The 19,935-nt window shown below is 43.3% G+C and overlaps 1 protein-coding gene across 1 annotated transcript in view; it reads right to left on the reverse strand.

Moving 5' to 3' along the window:
* Positions 1-1,610: 1,610 nt before the first annotated feature.
* The window catches only part of LOC306748733 (protein MTSS 1-like), a gene marked incomplete at its 3' end in the record, with an annotated part of 35,010 nt that continues 16,685 nt past the window's right edge, over positions 1,611-19,935 (reverse strand). The window contains exons 4-15 of the mRNA XM_079231945.1: positions 12,458-12,542; positions 11,850-11,941; positions 11,545-11,619; positions 10,906-11,063; positions 9,671-9,778; positions 9,450-9,547; positions 8,329-8,569; positions 6,882-6,968; positions 5,590-5,838; positions 4,137-4,304; positions 3,771-3,927; positions 1,611-2,254 (exon numbers count right to left, since the gene is read on the reverse strand). Coding sequence (XP_079088071.1) covers positions 1,611-2,254; positions 3,771-3,927; positions 4,137-4,304; positions 5,590-5,838; positions 6,882-6,968; positions 8,329-8,569; positions 9,450-9,547; positions 9,671-9,778; positions 10,906-11,063; positions 11,545-11,619; positions 11,850-11,941; positions 12,458-12,542 — 2,162 coding nt within the window. The remainder of the gene's footprint in view (positions 2,255-3,770; positions 3,928-4,136; positions 4,305-5,589; positions 5,839-6,881; positions 6,969-8,328; positions 8,570-9,449; positions 9,548-9,670; positions 9,779-10,905; positions 11,064-11,544; positions 11,620-11,849; positions 11,942-12,457; positions 12,543-19,935) is intronic.

The raw sequence follows: 19,935 nt of genomic DNA on the forward strand, positions 1-19,935 counted from the left end.
ACTTCCAATTTTCTCATTCGAGTCCCAAAAACGGCCAAATTCGTCTGTTTAAATATGTTAAAATGACACAATTCGGCACATCGTCTCGATACCGACGCCTCGACTCGTCCGCAACCCGCTTCCATCTGTGCCAACTACATACAGCTCACCACCGGCACACTGGCTTCACTACAAACAGACCAATACACGTAATCCACATTACTCCAATTACTAATGCTAAGTAGTAACACGGAACCTGTGGTGACGACCTCCATCACTACCACGGACTTGGAGGCGTCTGCTCACAACACAGCCGGTGGATTTATAGAAAACCTGGAGGCCGACAAAGTCCCATCACGCCCGCAGGATTTGAGTTTTTGGACAGGAATTAAATGCAAATTGCAAGAAAAAAGGTAAATAAATACTGACAGTATCTCAGATTTGTTTGGAGGAACTGACAGAAGACTTAATCTGGCACCTTGTTGGCATCCGCGGCTCCTATAATCCACTGCTGGGATGTTACGCACTTGTAAATCTAATTTAAAAAGCCAAAATGTTTGTTTATATTGGGGCAAAAAGAACATGCAGGTTAATCTACCGTATGTTGTGTTAATAATCTTCAATATGCTAACATATACAAATACTCTTTATTCTCTGTCCAACACCCCATTTATGTTTTATTAATTTTTTACAGGAAAAACATAATTGAAAAATCCATAATTTCAATTAAATAGAGAATATTTACGTTAAATTCAGCCTTTCAGGGCTTTTGGCACCTTTTAGTGGAAATGGGAGACCAAGGGGATGTGAAAAGAAACGCATGACAAACAAAACATACAAACACATCAAAATATAAATATGTACATACAAATAATGATTTGATCTTTTTTGAAAATACTCCCGTCAATCCTTCCAGAATTTTTTTCAATTGTCATCTATTGTCATTTCCTTCCAATAGAACGAGCATTAACATTTTACCCAACGTCTCATTTAAGAAGTCGCTGCTACAACTTTGTGTTTTTTCGACAAAAGGACGTCCTTGCTGAAGTTGCCCAGTGCGGCTGATCTCGGATCAGCACCAGTAGAAACCTCGAGCCGGTCAAGAGCGAGACTGGCGGGGTTTTCAACAAAGAGTTAAAGGGACAAGTGCTTCAAATTCGTGGCCTAAACGAGTCGATTGAGGTCTTAATCTTCGTTGGATAAATTCTAAATCCAGACAACTTCTTCTTACTCGCATCAGTTCTGATCGTTCCCCTTTTTGAGTCTGTATCGGTTCAGAAAAGAGATTTTCAAACTGTGTATCTCATTTCAACAACTTCTCTTTGGCCAAAAGAAAAGGCGACAGTGCTAGAAAGTTTGTTTTCGCCTTTTCTTTCACTCAAAATTGTATAATTTCTGTAATTAACTCCACGATCAAATATCACTGCAAAGGTCTGTTTGCTAATTTCTAAACTGATCCCCGATCAGAGTCTCTGGGCAACCTCGGCGTCCAGTCGATGTCATACCTCCCATTCGCGTCAACTTGTTAATACATGACGTGACGTATTGAAACCCATTTTGCGTCCCTTCCAAGAGCATATTTGCCAACAGGGATGCAAAATGGCTCAAGTCGAACCGACCCCTTTCCCGTCTCAGTAAATGCACGGCGCCGATCGGTCATTGGTCGACGTCCTCTTGAGCCTGACGCCTCGGCGGATGGCCACGAGAAAATCCTCCACCTCGCCGTATTCCGACTCCTCCAGGAGCTCCGGGAGGGGCCGGCGCTCCCACTCCACCGCCGGCCGGCTGCCGGGTTGCGGCGGCGGGGTCGGGGGGTCCGACCCCTCGCTCTGGCGCCGGGTCTCCCACGGGCCGGCTCTCGGCGACAGAGGTGTGGTCGCGGGGCTCAGAGGGCTTCGGGTCGCGTTGCCGCCGCCGCCGCCGTCCTCTGACGACGATGCCCTGCCGGGGAAACCCGGGTGATCCGGCACGGTGGGGGTCTTGACCGGGATCATGGGGGGCTTGATGGGTATGGGGCCCAAGCCGAGTCCTCCGGACGGCCGGCGCAGGTTGGGTTTGGAGGACGGCGTCCGCCGGATGGTGGCGACCCCCGGGGTGACGATGGCTAAGGGGTTGCAGGGCAGCCCGGCGGTGGAGGCCGGGCGCTTGGACTGGAACATGCGGCGGTAGGACTGAGTGATGTCGCTGTTCCTCGGGATCGTGGACGACTTGTCGAAGTCCTGCTGCGGCTCCCCGTCCTGGTCCGCTCCCACGGAGTAGTAGTCGCAGTCCGACACTGGAGGGAACAGACAACACGGCACGCGTCAGGGATGCAAAGTGACTCGTCATCGTCTCTGAAGGGTATTTCAGTTTGAGGAGATTCTTTTCAAAGTATTTCAGAATCAGAATCAGAAACCGTTTATTGCCAGGAATGTTTACACAATCGAGGATTTTTTCTAGGCGAAAGGTGCATACATTAGAGTTTGTGTGTGTGTGTCCAAAACAAGGTTGTGTACTAAAGTTTGCATCACTTAATTATTGCGTAGGCGCCTAGAGGGGTTATGTTGAAAAAAGATAGATGTATAGATGTGTGTACTGTGTGTGTGTACCTTGTGTGTGTGTAGATGTATAAGTGTGTTTGTGTGTGTGTACCTTGTGAGTGTGTGTAGATGTATATGTGTGTGTACCTTGTGTGTGTGTAGTTGTATAGGTGTGTGTGTGTACCTTGTGAGTGTGTAGATGTATAGGTGTGTGTGTGTGTACCTTGCGAGTGTGTGTAAAAGTATAGTTGTGTGTGTGTGTACCTTGTGAGTGTGTGTAGATGTATAGGTGTGTGTACCTTGTGAGTGTGTAGATGTATAGGTGTGTGTACCTTGTGAGTGTGTAGATGTATAGGTGTGTGTGTGTGTACCTTGTGAGTGTGTAGATGTATAGGTGTGTGTTGGTACCTTGCGAATGTGTGTAAAAGTATAGTTGTGTGTGTGTACCTTGTGAGTGTGTGTAGATGTATAGTTGTGTGTGTGTGTTTACCTTGTGAGTGTGTATATTTATAAGTGTGTGTGTACCTTGTGAGTGTGTGTATATGTATAGTTGTGTGTGTGTACCTTGTGAGTGTGTAGATGTATAGTTGTGTGTGTACCTTGCAAGTGTGTGTAGATGTATAGTTGTGTGTATGTACCTTGTGAGTGTGTGTATATGTATAGTTGTGTGTGTACCTTGTGAGTGTGTGTAGATGTATAAGTATGTGTGTGTACCTTGTGAGTGTGTGTAGATGTATAGTGGTGTGTGCACCTTGTGAGTGTCTGTATATGTATAGTTGTGTGTGTACCTTGTGAGTGTGTGTAGATGTATAAGTGTGTGTGTACCTTGTGAGTGTGTGTAGATGTATAGTTGTGTGTGTGTACCTTGTGAAGGGATGGTGTCCTCTGAGCAGCAGAGTGTGTGTGTATGTGTGTGTGTGTACCTTGTGATGGGATGGTGTCCTCTGAGCAGCAGTGAGCAGCAGGGTGTGTGTATATATAGGTGTGTGTGTACCTTGTGAAGTGATGGTGTCCTCTGAGCAGCAGGGTGTGTGTGTGTGTATATATATAGGTGTGTGTGTAGCTTGTGAAGGGATGGTGTCCTCTGAGCAGCAGGGTGTGTGTGTGTATATATAGGTGTGTGTGTGTAGCTTGTGAAGGGATGGTGTCCTCTGAGCAGCAGGGTGTGTGTGTGTATATATAGGTGTGTGTGTGTAGCTTGTGAAGGGATGGTGTCCTCTGAGCAGCAGGGTGTGTGTGTATATATAGGTGTGTGTGTGTGTGTGTGTGTACCTTGTGATGGGATGGTGTCCTCTGAGCAGCAGGGTGTGTGTGTCTGGCTGCTGTAGCCACTGGATCCCTGCAGGGAGTCTCTGCTGGACCCGTGGATGTCCAGGCGGAGGCCTCGGGCCAGCGCCCGGGCCAGCTCCTCATGGGTCTCCCGGTCCTCCTAAAGGTCCAACGTAGTCTTTTATTTCATAACTCGACCCGAAACACACCTGGAATGTCGCTCGACTACTCGTGAAACCTGGCTTGGTGATTGGTGCGTGACTATAAACATATTTAGAAAGTGTTGTTATTAAAGTGACGCGTTTAAAGCTTCACCGTCAGAGTTTACACGCTACCAAGTCATGTGACCAAATACAAACGCCCTCTGACCCTGTGTGATGTCACGGAGTAGTTTCCCTTCACCCCCTGTGGCTCCTCCCCCCTCGCGGTGACGTCGGCGCCGTGGTGGCTGCTGGGATCTGTAGTCTCTCTCCTGTCCCTGCTCCTCTTCAGGGTGTGGACCATCGACTGGTCATACGGTCCCGGTTTGGCCCAGTCCTAAACAGAGAGGACACTTTGTGGTTTGTTCTTTATTAAATCATTATATATATATATATATATATATTTCTTTCATTCATTTTTATTTATTTATATATATATATACCGTAAAAGTCGGGTTACAAGCCGCTACTATGTTCGGTGGGTGTCCCTGCTAGTTCCCCCGCGGTAACCAGCTAGCGCTGCTGCTAGTTCCCCGCTAACTTCCGCTAGCTCTCTGCTAACTTCTGCTAGCTCTCGCTAGTTCCCCGACAACCACGAGAGTCGGGCGGCGACCCGGGCAGGGACGCGGGCAGTAGCAGCAGCAGCGCTAGCTAGCAGCAGCAGTGGGGAGCTAGCAGCAGCGCTAGCTTGCTACAGTGGGGACAACCACCGAAGATAGTAGCGGCTTGCAACCCGGCTTTTACGGTATATATTTGTATATTTGTATTTTATTTATATATATAATATATTTATTTCATTCATTTTTATTTATTCATGTATATATATATATATATATATATATATATATATATATATATATATATATATTTGAATATATGTTTATGTTTATTTTATATAGTTTTTCAATTTATTTATGTATTTTATTATATCAATATATTACATTGTTACATGTATATATATATATATATATATATATATATATATATATATATATATATATATATATATATATATATATATATATTGCATTTATATATACAGTATATATTGAATTTATTTTTATATATATTTTCATTTCAATTGATATATTTCTTTTATGTTTTTATATATTTTTTATTCATTTATTATATATATTTGGAGTTACTTTTGTTGTGAATTTGTAATTTGTATTTACATTTTTATTTAGAAACGACAATAAAAGTAGTTTGGGAAAACCCGACATTTTGAATATAAACTATAATTTTCATTCAAAGAAATATTATATTATAATATATGACATACATATAGAAAAACAAGAATTATAAATATTTACATGATCATTTAGTATAACTATAAATCTTTGTCAAAATTAGGATTAAATTCTGTCAGTTCAACTTGTTTTTTTTTAAAGCACACATCAGACACAACCTGTTTTAAAGAAGCACAAACTGTGACATCAGGACATTAAAGTCCGTTACAGAGCAGCATTTTGGTGAAATGTATCTTTGATGTGATTTCAAAGTGAGCAAAGAAAGAAAATACATTTCAAAAGAATACATCACAAAATGAAAGAGTGGAAGACAGAAGGAGGATAAAAAAAAGAGGAGAAGGAAGAGAACGTGATGGAGAACGAGGATCAAACCTTCCAGGACGGGACTCTGGACGACGAGGTCGCTCCGGGGCCGAGGGGCGGGGCCTCTCCCGATTGGCCGGAGCCTGAACGAGGCCACGCCCACGTGGGGGAAATGCACGAATAGGAGGGCGAGGAGATGGGTGAGGAGGAGGAGGAGGAGGAGGAGGTGAAGTATGGAGGGTGGAGGTGGGAGTCCGGGGCCTGCAGCGCCGCTCCGTGCAGACAGAGGGCGCCGGGGAGCTCGACCCCGTTGGACAACTGAGGAGCGGATGAGCGGAGAAAGAATGAAATAAATAAAAAGGTGACGACGATGTGAAAACAAACATGAGGGAGACGAGCTCGGGTATATTTGTCTCTATTTTATTGTGACCTGAAGCTGCCCCACTACCCAGCATGCTCCTGGGTGAGGGAGGTCTTCACAGACCTGGACCCCGGTGGATCAAAGCTACAATACCAACATCTGCTACATTTTGGTGGGAAAATACTTTAATGAAGCTTTTAATTATTAAAAAACGTTGTGACCCCCAAAACGTTTTGTGCGTGTGTGTGTTTATGTGTGTGTGTGTGTGTGCTTTATGTGTGTGCTTTATGTGTGGATGTGTGTGTGTGTTTATGTGTGTGTGCTTTATGTGTGTGCTTTACGTGTGTATGTGTGTGTGTTTATGTGTGTGTGTGTGTTTGTGTGTGTATGTGTTTTTTGTGTGTGTGTTTTCTGTGTGTTTTATGTGTGTGTGTGTATGTGTTTCTATGTATCTGTGTTTGTGCGTGTGTGTTTATGTGTATGTTTATGTGTGTGTTTTTATGTGTGTGTAAGTGTTTTTATGTGTGTGTGTTTATATGTATGTATTTGTATGTGTGTGTGTGTGTTTATATGTGTGTGTAAGTGTTTTTATGTGTGTGTGTTTATATGTATGTATTTTTATGTGTGTGTGTGTATGTGTGTGTTTTTATGTGTGTGTATGTGTTTTTATGTGTGTGTGTATGTGTTTTTATGTGTGTGTGTGTGTGTTTATGTGTATGTATTTTTATGTGTGTGTGGGTGTGTATGTGTGTGTTTTTATGTGTGTGTGTGTGTGTATGTGTGTGTGTTTGTGTGTGTGTGTTTATGTGTATGTATTTTTATGTGTGTGTTTTTATGTGTGTGTATTTGTGTGTGTATGTGTGTGTGTTTATGTGTGTGTGTGTGAGATTATGTGCATGTGTGTGTTTTTATGTGTGTGTGTATTTGTATGTGTGTGTGTGTGTGTGTGTGTGTGTTTATGTGTGTTTGTGTGTGTGTGTGGTCACGTGTAGATGTTCACCTGTTGCAGCCCAGATTGGGGCTCGTTGTGTGAGGGTGAGGAAGAGGAGGAAGAGGAAGGCTCCTCAGATAAAGGGGAGACACACGACTGCAGCGGAGCCATGCAAAGCACACACACACACACACACACACACACACACACACACACACACACACACACACACACACACACACACACACAGAGCCAGCGGCGCAGAGGTAAACAGACAGAAGAAGAGCAGAGGAGCGAACATGTTAGTCAATAAAAAAACAAGCAGAATCTCCGCAAAGTGAAAGTAAAGCGACGGAACAAACGAAGAAGAAGAAGAAGAAGAAGAAGAAGAAGAAGAAGAAGAAGAAGAAGAAGAAGAAGAAGTAGAAGAAGAGAGACAGGAAGCGGCAGCAGGTGGGAGGAGAAGCTCACAACATACATCATAAATAAAATAAATATAAATATAAATAAAATACTGAAAACATCAGGCAAACGCATCGTTCTTTCCACATTTATTGTGAGTATTTCAGACTCTAAAGCTGCATGAACGTGTTGTTGACTCTGGCGCCCCCTGTGGATGAAGGTGGCAGTGCCTCGGAGCACCAGGGTCCCTTTAGAAAACCTCTTCACTGCAGACAGTCTGCTTAGTGGACGTCTCCTTTAAGTACGATTAGTGTATCTGATAGTATTTGATCTCACAATGTATCAAATACTACTACTACTACTACTACTACTACTAATAATAATAATAATAATAATAATAATAGGAATAACTGATATTGTCTACACATATTTTTTTGTGCCCGTGAAACACTGCTCAGAAAACCCTGCGGGTGTTAAGTGCACACACGTGCACGCACACACACACACACACACACACACACACACACACACACACACACACACACACACACACACACACACTCACACACACACACAAACACACACAGAAACACACTCACACACACACACACACACACACACACACACACACACACACACACACACAGAAACACACACACAGACACTCACACACACATTCACACACACTGACACTCAGATACACTGACACACACTCACACACACAGACACACACACTCACACACACACACACACAGACACTCACACACACACACACACACACACACAAACACACTCACACACACACACACTCACACACAGACACTCACACACAGACACACACAGACACACAGATACACACTCACACACACACTCACACACACAGACACACACACACACAGACACACACAGACACACACACACACACACATTCACACACACACATTCACACACACTGACACTCAGATAAACTCACACACACTCACACACACACACTCACACACACACACACACACACACACTCACACACACTCACACACACACACACACACACACACACACACACACACACACACACACACACACACACACACACACACACCCCTCTCTCTCTCACCTGGGAGCCCTCCGGCGGCATGGGCGAGGGGGACTTGGACTGGGAGCACTGGTTGAACTGGAAGGCGTCCTGGGAGATGAAGCCAGAGTCGTGGGAGGAGATGGAGGAGAGTCGGGGGGGCTGCTGGGGGAGCACCGAGGAAGACGAGGACGAAGAGGCGCGGTAGCGGAAGTGAGAGGTGGGGGAGTGACAGTGAGACCCGCTGGAGCGAGAGTCACTGCTGTTCACACTGTTCAGGCTGCTGCAGGGGGGAGGGGGGGGGGGGAGAAGGGGGGAGAGAGGGGAGGGGGACAGGAGGGGGGGGAGGGGGGGGGGGGGGGGGGGGGGGGGGGGGGGGGGGAGGAGAGAGGAGAGAGGAGGAGAGGAGAGAAGATTATTTCCCAGATTACATCGTCAACCGTTTTCAACTACTTCTACTACTACAACTACTTCTACTACTACAACTACTTTAATTACTACTTCTACTACTACAACTACTTTAATTACTACTTCTACTACTACAACTACTTTAATTACTACTACTACTACTACAACTACAACAACCACTTTAATTACTACTTCTACTACAACTACTTGTATTACTACTTCTACTACTACAACTACTTTAACTACTACTTCTACTACTACAACTACTTCTACTACTACAACTACTTTAATTACTACTTCTACTACTACAACTACTTTAATTACTACTTCAACTACTACAACTACTTTAATTACTACTACTACTACTACAACTACAACAACCACTTTAATTACTACTTCTACTACAACTACTTGTATTACTACTTCTACTACTACAACCACTTTAATTACTACTTCTACTACAACTACTTGTATTACTACTTCTATTACTACAACTACTACTACTACTTTTACTACTGCTACTACTACTTCTACTTCTACTTCTACTACTACTCTTACTTCTAAGGGTGAAATAAATTGTGTTTTTCATGACAGTACATGTACATCACGGTTCTCTGAGTACAACGATACTACTCTTCCTATTTTAAAATAACCTAATACATCTAGCAGTTCCACCGTTGGCCCCCAGGGGGCAGCAGAGCAGCAGGCAGCGGGTCAAAAGGTTTCTGTGGTTTCGGTGGTTTGTGGGAACCAACCTGCACATGCTGGACTTCCTGGATACGGTGGTGCTCGGCGACGAGGGCGGAGTCTGGTAGGTCCAGGTGCTCTCTGAGCCCTTCAGGTCTACGATCACCTGCAGGGACACGGCAAGAGGGGGGCTCAGTGTGTGTGTGTGTGTGTGTGTTTGTGTTTGTGTGTGTGTGTGTGTGTGTGTGTGTGTGTGTGCATGCGTGCATGTGTGTGTGTGTGTGTGTACCTGCTCGCTGGAGGCCGGCAGCTTGTGTGGGTCCATGGTGAGAGCCTTCAGGTCGTCGGTCAGAGTCTGCAGGTGAGTGATCTCCCCCAGCATGGACATCTCCTCCTCCTGACGGCAGATGAACACATGAACGCATGAACGCATGAACATGAACACATGAACACATGAGCACATGAACACGTGGCCGTATGAACACATGAACGCATGAACACGTGAACATGAACACATGAGCACATGAACACATGAGCACATGAACACACGCCCGTATGAACACATGAACGCATGAACACGTGAAGATGAACGCATGAGCACATGGACGCATGGACACATGGATGCATGAACATGAACGCATGAACAAATGAACGCATAAGCACATGGACGCATGAGTGCATGAAGACATGAGCGTATGAACGCATGTGCGCATGAACGCATGAACACATGAGCGCATGAACACATCAACACATCAACTCATGAACGCATGAGCACATGGACGCATGAACATATGAACACATGGCTGCATGAACGCATAAACACATGAACACATGGATACATGAACATGAGCACATGAACACATGGATACATGAACATGAGCACATGAACGTATGAACACATGAACGCATGGGCGCATGAGCGCATGAACACATGAACGCATGAACACATGAACACATGGCTGCATGAACGCATGAACACATGTGCACATGAACGCATGAACACATGAACGCATGAACACATGACCACGTGAACACATGAACACATGGACGCATGAACACATGGATGCATGAACATGGGCGCATGAAAGCATGAGCTCATGAACACATGAACGCATGAACCCATGAAAAACATAGACGCATGAGCGCATGAACACATGAGCGCATGAACGCATGTGCGCATGAACACATGAACACGTGAACGCATGAACACATGGCTGCATGAATGCATGAACGCATGAACACATGAACACATTAACCCATGAGCACATGGCTGCATGAACGCATGAACGCATGAACACATGACCACATGGCCGACTCAAACAGGTTGCATTCAAAACACCTCTCGGTACATTTAAAGGTTTTTATTGCTTTATCCTCCGGTGAACATGTGACTGACCACGACGGGCTTCAGCATGAACATATGAACACATGAACATGAACACATGAGTGGTGAGACTGACCACGACGGGCTTCAGCATGGACATATGAACACATGAACATGAACACATGAGTGGTGAGACTGACCACGACGGGCTTCAGCATGGACACGAAGCAGCAGAAGCGGCTCCTCTCCTCCACCAGCGACCTCCTCACCGCCTGCTTCTCCGTCTCCTCCAGCAGGAGAAACTTATCACTGACCTCCTGCAGAGCGGAGTCCAGCTGGGGCTGCAGGTCTCCACGGCCTGGACACACACACACACACACACACACACACACACACACACACACACACACACACACACCGTTAAACTCTGTAGTTGTGGGTTCGCGGCTCTAACTGTCGAGCGCTAAAGAAGAAAGAAGGCGACTTACCAAATACATCCGCTGGACAGAGCAGTGCATGATGGGACATCACAGGATGAGGAGGGAGGAAATAAAAATAAATAAAAACATGGTATTACTACATGGAGAAAGTACTTGGATCTTAAAAGTACTACAAAACTACAAAAGTACTTGGAACTTCAAAAGTGAATGTTATGGATTCTGAATCATACTAATAATATACTTATAGTGCCCAAAGTAAAGAATACTCATTATGCAGAATGGTATATATTATATTATATCTGATACACACATAATACTACACACCTAACAATACACACATAATACTACAATGAAGCTGCTGCTCATTTAAATAATCATTTCTCAGAAGTGATCACAAACCTTTCTTTGCTTTCTTCTGCAGCTTCAGAGTGTCTGAAGATCTCTTCTTGATCTCCTGACGGGCCTTCTTGTACTCTGCAGACACACACACACACACACACACACACACACACACACACACACACACACACACACACAACGATGAATACACAGTTTGAGGCGTGCACAGAAACTGTAGAGACATGTTTTTTGGTTTGATACATGATGTATAAACAGCATGGTGTCTGATTTCACTTGTTGTCTCTCTCTCTCTCTCTCTCTCTCTCTCTCTCTCTCTGTGTGTGTGTGTGTGTGTGTGTGTGTACCTTTGGCGTGGTCTTTGTCCAGCGTGTTGGCGACTCTCTTCCACTCCTCCGTCTGCTCCTGTAGAGGGTTGATCAGACAGTCCAGGAACACCCTGCCAACACACACACACACACACACACACACACACAGACACACACACACACACACACACACACACACACACACACACACACACACACACACACACACACACACACACACACAGATACGTCTGAAAACACAAGTCCACAAAATCTGCTACATAATATAAAATAAATAAAAAAATAGACCAAAACTACTTATTCTTTTCACCCATGTATTTATTATGTATTTAAATAGTAAATAATTTATACAAATAACTGTTATTACAAACTTTAGTATTATTCTTATTATTTATTTATTGTAATAGTCAATTCTATATACAAATAATATTAATAGCTATTATGAACTTTATTATTATTATTAATAATGACAGAAGAGTAGACATGGAAAATGAGGAAGAGGAGAAAGAAAAAGGAGGCTGCAGCAGGAGGAAGAGGAGGAGCCGGTTCCCATGGAGAGCTGGTACACCTGTTCAACACACACCACACACACACACAAACACACACACACACACACACACACTCACATGGAGAACTGCCGGAGCTTGGCCTCGATGCTGCGGTGCCTCATGCACATCCTGGTGAGGGCCGAGCCGATGTCTCTGGTTCCTCCTGGAGAACACAGAACACAGAACACAGACAGGTTCTGTCAGAGCTCGGCGGAACGGTAAAAATACTCAAGAACCACGACGACGAGCGGATCCACAGAACAATTATCCCCCAAAATCTTGATCGGTTAATCGCTGGAGTCGTGTTTTATGCACAAATGGCAGAAAGATGCTGTTTTCAGCCTCTAAAAGAAAGGAGATTTCCTGCTTTTATCTGTTTGATATCATATTAAATTATTATCTTTGAGACATTTCATGACCTGGATGATGAATCGACTGATCCAGAAACATGAATGAGAACATTAATCATTAATTAGAATAATCAGAAATGCATTTCCTCATCTCACATTTCATCCGTCTGCACGAACACGTTCGGCTGCAGCAGCAGAAAAAGGTTAAATAGCGTTTTTGGTCCTGTCCCTTTAAGAGCGACGTGATACACGCGTCAGCTGGTTGCCAGTTTTCTTACTTAAAGTCTGTTTTAATATCGTTAAAAACAAACAACAACAACCCAGGATCAATAAATGAGAAACAACGTAATGTGACACAAAAATAATACGGCAAAAATAAATTTCCATAAACACACACACACACACACACACTTTGGAGCTTTTACTTTTGCAGAGTCGTAAAAAAAAAAAAAGGAGCACATTTATATATATAAAAATGAATTATTTACCCAAAGAAATTATGTTTTTTAAATGTAATCTAACTCTATCTGACGCCCACCAGTAGAGACCAGAATAAATGGTTTTAAACAGTTTTAATTGTCTAAAAATGTAACTCGGAGGGCGGAGAAAACTCCATCTGTGACTGCAGCTTAAAAAGGACGGAGAAATAAAAAGAGACCAGAAAACTAAACGGTGTGACGACTTCCTGTTGACGTAAAGGAGCCAGAGGTCAGAGGTCGCCTGCAGCCTCGTGGCCCGTTGCTCAAGGACACTCCAGCAGGGCGACTGTCACTGCAGCAGAACCACGGGCACCCGAGGGTGCCAGATGGCCGCCCCCTCCGACAGAGCCCCCCCTCCTGGGGAAAGTTCAGCAGACCTCAGCCGGTCAAATACTAAAGTACAAATACACCTTCAACCTTCATCATGTCTTTATTTTGTACATTTAATAATAATATCTGACGTCTTATATTGACGTGCTCGGTTTCTCCTTAAGGTCTTTTTTACGTGGTGTCCATGAAGGGTGCCCCATGAGGGGTATACAAGTGTCTGTGTGTGTCTGGGTGGGGTGGTGAGCACTGCATTGCACCACTGACACCTCTTCCTCTCCTCTTCCCTCTCTCCACATGTCCTCCTCCTCTTCCTCTCTCTGTCTCTTACACATCTTCCTCTCTCTCCTGGAAGCCGTTCAAAAAGGAGGAGGGGGAAACGAGGAGAAAAGCTTTGCTCACAAAAAGACCATCATTTAAGAGGGGTTTCATATTTAATTTAATTTAATTATCGTTAATAGGTTTTGTTAAATCGAGGACAAAAACTTGGAAAGTAATAAAAGATAAAAACATTAAACGCAATGCAATTGTCAAAAAAGACATTTTGTTGTCATTGTTGAGATGTTTGACTTTGACCACCGGATCGTGCATTACACCTGTTAGTGTTGATATCAACAGGTGAAGGATGGAGTCTAAATGAAAGGGCACATATTGAAAGGTTCATATTTCTATTTTGGGTTTTCTACTAGAACATGTTTTGCTTTAATGTCTGAAAAACACACCTGTGCTCACCTGCTACGTTTTAGTTACCGTCTCTTTAAGAGCCCCGCCCCCTTTTTCAAGGGCCATGTGATTGGCTTGTTGAATCACATGTTTTCTGATCTGGACCGTCTTTATTTTATCTCGAACGTCTCCTCCAGCGTTCAAAGTAATAATCTACAAAAAAGAAAACGCTGGAATTCGTAGATATCCCGTAACATTTGGGGATTTGGTGTCCGGTCCAACAAACAGCTTTTAGAAGTTCGTTCTGTGAAGCGAGAAGTCAACGTTGATTTATTTTCCACGTATCGTACGTACTTTAGTAACGGCACTATAACGTAAGTAGTTTTGTTGCTCAAACTTAAGTAAGTATTTCACGTTCTTTTCCTAAACCGAACTAAGTAGTTTTTTAGTCTGCGAAGACTGAATTTTCAAAATATTCAATTAAAATATGTATTTATGCTGTTATTGTTACTCTAATGATAATATAGTAACAATACTGTAGCAAACAATATAGCAACAATAATGTAACAAACAATATAGTAACAATAATGTAACAAACAATATAGTAACAATAATGTAACAAACAATATAGTAACAATAATGTAACAAACAATATAGTAACAATAATGTAACAAACAATACTAGCTGAAAATACAGTACTGACACTGTAAATACTTTTACAGTAATCCTGGTTTTCCGGAGGACATTTTGGGTTCTCTGAGTCCTCTGATCCCTGAATCTGTGTTCTTCAGATGAACATCTGGGCGTAATCTCTTCTCACTCCTAACACTTCCTGCACCCCATCTCTCTCTCTCTCTCTCTCTCTCTCTCTCTCTCTCTCTCTCTCTCTCTCTCTCTCTCTCTCTCTCTCTCTCCAGCATCCACACTTCTTTCTCTTCACACACATCCTCCTCCTCCTCTTCCTCTTCTTCCTCCTCCTCCTCCTTCCGTCACGCCTTATGCCGACGACCCTCTGCTCTCCGTTACTGAAGCCTCTTTTTCACTCCTCTTCCTGCCCTTTTCTCACCTTTCGGACGAGTCGCTACCTCCTCTCTTCTCACCTTGTCTCCTCTCTTCTCACCTCGCCTCCTTCTCTCTTCTCCCCTCCTCTCCTCCTCTCTTCTCCCCTCCTCTCCTCCTCTCTTCTCCCCTCCTCTCTTCTCCCCTCGTCTCCTCCTCTCTTCTCACCTTGTCTCTTCCTCTCTTCTCCCCTTGTCTCCTCCTCTCTTCTCACCTTGTCTCCTCCTCTCTTCTCACCTTGTCTCTTCCTCTCTTCTCCCCTCCTCTCTTCTCCCCTCGTCTCCCCCTCTCTTCTCACCTTGTCTCCTCCTCTCTTCTCCCCTTGTCTCCTCCTCTCTTCTCCCCTCGTCTCCCCCTCTCTTCTCACCTTGTCTCTTCCTCTCTTCTCCCCTTGTCTCCTCCTCTCTTCTCCCCTCGTCTCCCCCTCTCTTCTCCCCTTGTCTCCTCCTCTCTTCTCCCCTTGTCTCCTCCTCTCTTCTCACCTTGTCTCCTCCTCTCTTCTCACCTTGTCTCTTCCTCTCTTATCCCCTCCTCTCTTCTCACCTCGTCTCCTCCTCTCTTCTCCCCTTGTCTCCTCCTCTCTTCTCCCCTCCTCTCCTCCTCTCTTTTCCCCTCCTCTCCTCCTCTCTTCTCCCCTCCTCTCCTCCTCTCTCCTCCCCTCCTCTCCTCCCCTCCTCTCCTCCTCTCTTCTCCCCTCCTCTCCTCCTCTCTTTTCCCCTCCTCTCCTCCTCTCTTCTCCCCTCCTCTCCTCCTCTCTCCTCCCCTCCTCTCCTCCCCTCCTCTCCTCCTCTCTTCTCCCCTCCTCTCCTCCTCTCTCCTCCCCTCCTCTCCTCCCCTCCTCTCCTCCTCTCTTCTCCCCTCCTCTCCTCCTCTCTTCTCCCCTCCTCTCCTCCTCTCTCCTCCCCTCCTCTCCTCCTCTCTTCTCCCCTCCTCTCCTCCCCTCCTCTCCTCCTCTCTTCTCCCCTCCTCTCCTCCCCTCCTCTCCTCCTCTCTCCTCCCCTCCTCTCCTCCTCTCTTCTCACCTCGTCTCCTCCCCTCTTCTCACCTTGTCTCTTCCTCTCTTCTCCCCTTGTCTCCTCCTCTCTTCTCACCTTGTCTCTTCCTCTCTTCTCACCTTGTCTCTTCCTCTCTTCTCCCCTCCTCTCCTCCTCTCTTCTCCCCTCCTCTCCTCCTCTCTCCTCCCCTCCTCTCCTCCTCTCTTCTCCCCTCCTCTCCTCCCCTCCTCTCCTCCTCTCTCCTCCCCTCCTCTCCTCCTCTCTTCTCACCTCGTCTCCTCCCCTCTTCTCACCTTGTCTCTTCCTCTCTTCTCCCCTTGTCTCCTCCTCTCTTCTCACCTTGTCTCTTCCTCTCTTCTCCCCTTGTCTCCTCCTCTCTTCTCCCCTTGTCTCTTCCTCTCTTCTCACCTTGTCTCTTCCTCTCTTCTCCCCTTGTCTCCTCCTCTCTTCTCCCCTCGTCTGAGAAACGAGGCGTTACACTTCTATATCGGTCCCGGCTGCAGCATTATTTGGAGCGTCATGATGCAGACAGAGTGAGCGGCGCGTCGTGTGGTCGCGACCCAGTTTCAGTGGATCGATGCCGTTCTCAGACCACAGCTGTGAGGAGAGTGTGATAATATCTGCAGCTCTAATGTCAAGCGTTGCAGTTCATAAAGAGACGAGAGATAACGGGTGAGAGGAATATTTCCAGCGACTCTCCAATGGGACAATGTGTCTGATCCAATAATGTTATTATCGAATATTTAGAATGAGCAAAAGCAATTTTTGTAAATATTTTTTACATTACTTTAAATGAAGTCTTTAAATGATCGTATTCGAGGCTGCACCAGTTCAACACTATCATCCTCCTGACCCCGCAATTGTATTCAGAAAGCACATTTAATTACAACAAATATAGGCATAATAAAAAGGACATGGATAGCTCTAACTTTTTTTGCAATGACAAATGTGTGTTTTATATTTTATCCCTACATTACACTTTACAAAATGCTTTGTCTTTTAATTCAAATGTTCTATTTCCCTTCATTATTTTTAATTTATGTTGGAGGAAGCTTAATATCTAAGTTTTTGAATCACCAACAACTGCTTATAATAATAATTAAATGTCTGGCCTGATTCTGTGTGTGCTGACCCATAACCTTTTATCACCTTTTAATAAATACATAAAGTTCTCCACAGACAATAAAGGAAAGTATATATAAATACTCCCGCCAGGACAAAGTCCTTGTCTGTGTAAACATACTTGGCAATAAATGGTGAATAAGTATAAATATAAAAGAATACAAACAAAGTTCAAGAAATGTTAGAATAGAAAGTTACAAACATGAACTAATTAATTTAAATTAATCTAAAACGCTGAAATACAGAAAAAGAAACTGACTTGTGATATTTAATGAAAGCTCAAGTTACTAAATGAGTAAAATTATATATTACTATATATATACTATACTATACTACATGTACTTTTGCATGTGGAAACACAAGTAAAGTGTTTATATTGTTCTCTATTTTACAGTTAAATAAAACAATTATAAAATAAATAGAGCAGAGACTTTAAAATAAGTTCATGAGCGAGTTCTGTTCTCGATTAGTTCCTGGTCAATTCAGCCGATTGACCTCACACTGAGCCTGTGTGTGTGTGTGTGTGTGTGTGTGTGTGTGTGTGTGTGTGTGTGTGTGTGTGTGTGTGTGTGTGTGTGTGTGTGTGTGTGTGTGTGTGTGTGTGTGTGTGTGTGTGTGTGTACATGGCACTGAGACCCGATTGACCCAGATTGGCTGCACAGCGTCTCTGAGCCACGCGGCCCTCAGGCTCCACGGCTCGTCTGCTCGAGGGTTCAAATCCCTCAGAGGGTCGAGTCCCGGTCACGACTGTGTGAACTTTCAGAGTAACACTCGGGGCTGTATCATTATGGATAAAAAAAACACATTCATTCATGTTGAAATATTTATATTACATATATATATTTATTAATAATTGTGCTTTTACATTTTCTTCATATTGTCCTAATTGTCAAACTCCAAATTAAAATGTATTAAAAAAAATAATATTAATAATCGATGCAACGGTAGCAGAGACATCGTGTCTTCACAACATTCTTGTTCCTTGTTTAAAACCTGCAGCCTACATTACCCACAATGCAACTCGACCAACGACAGTTCGGGCAGAAATTCAGGTGCGTTTTGCTAGCAGCGGCTAACGTAGCATGTAGCATCCAACCCCCAGCAGAGATGAGCAACGGCTGACAGAGGTCTCACATGTAAAATATATATCATTATTTATTAATCATTAATTATATGTCATAACCCGGCTAAAGACTACAAGTTTATATATATATATATATATATATATATATATATATATATATATATATATATATATATATAAAAACTTGTAGTTTATATACACTACAAGTATAGTAGACTACAAGTTTATATATATATATATATATATATATATAAAAACTTGTAGTTTATATACACTACAAGTATAGTAGACTACAAGTTTATATATATATATATATATATATATATATATATATGTATATATATATATATATATATATATATATATAAACTTGTAGTTTATATACACTACAAGTATAGTAGACTACAAGTTTATATATATAAACTTGTAGTCTTTAGCCGGCGTGACTTATCAGACTTCACAAAGCTCCTTGTGGAGACACTGAGGACTGAGCCGTTTCCCATGATGCAGTAGTTGCCACACTGGGATGAAACCAGTGGAGGTCCCAGTGGGAGAGGAAGACCGTGAGATGAAGAGGAACGTCAGCGGAGAAGAGTTCTCCAAAATGATCAGCGTGTAATTATTAAAACTGCATCGATATGGAAGTTAAAGGAGGTTTTTATTTATTTTTATTCAAGTGTTTTAAAAAGAGCTTATTACACACAATGTATGATTATTATTATTAAACTAAAGTAAAGGTATTCATTTTATTTTTTTATCTATAGATATATATATATATATAATAAATAAATATAAATAAAAATATATAAAATAAATAAAACATTTATATATACAAAAAAAAAAAAAAAAAAAAAAAAATATATATATATATATATATATATATATATATATATATATATAAATAAATAATAATATTTATATATATAAAGCGACCTGACCGACTTCCTCCCTGAGTCGCTCATCACCAGCTTCACGGCCAACAGAAATGACCTGGAATCTAAAAACGCTCCCGACACACACACACACACACACACACACACACACACACACACACACACACACACACACACACACACACACAGCCAGTAAATCACTGGCCTACTGGGAGACGATATTTCTCGCCTACAGAGACGTTACGACTGGAGAGCTATTTATGAGAACTGGAGCATGATGGGAAAAGGAGAGGAGGAAGAGGAGGAGAAGAGGAAGAAGGAGCGCAGGAAGATGTCATGAAGAAGAAAAAAGAGGAAGACAGGAAGGGCAGAAGAAGATGGTTTCGTCTGTTTGAGGTCCTTCCTGTAATCTGGCTGTCACTCAAGCAGTGTGGGCGGGACTTGGGTCAACTTTCTTTGTCTTTTTCTTCCTGTTGATTTATTTTCAGACGAAGAAGAAGGAAAAAAAAAAAAGTAGAAGTAGAAGATGAAGAAGGAGATGTAGAGAAAGAAGGAGACGAAGAAGGAGATAAAGAAGGAGACGA

This window comes from Taurulus bubalis, assembly GCF_910589615.1.
Source record: "Taurulus bubalis genome assembly, chromosome: 16".
NCBI lineage: Eukaryota > Metazoa > Chordata > Actinopteri > Perciformes > Cottidae > Taurulus > Taurulus bubalis.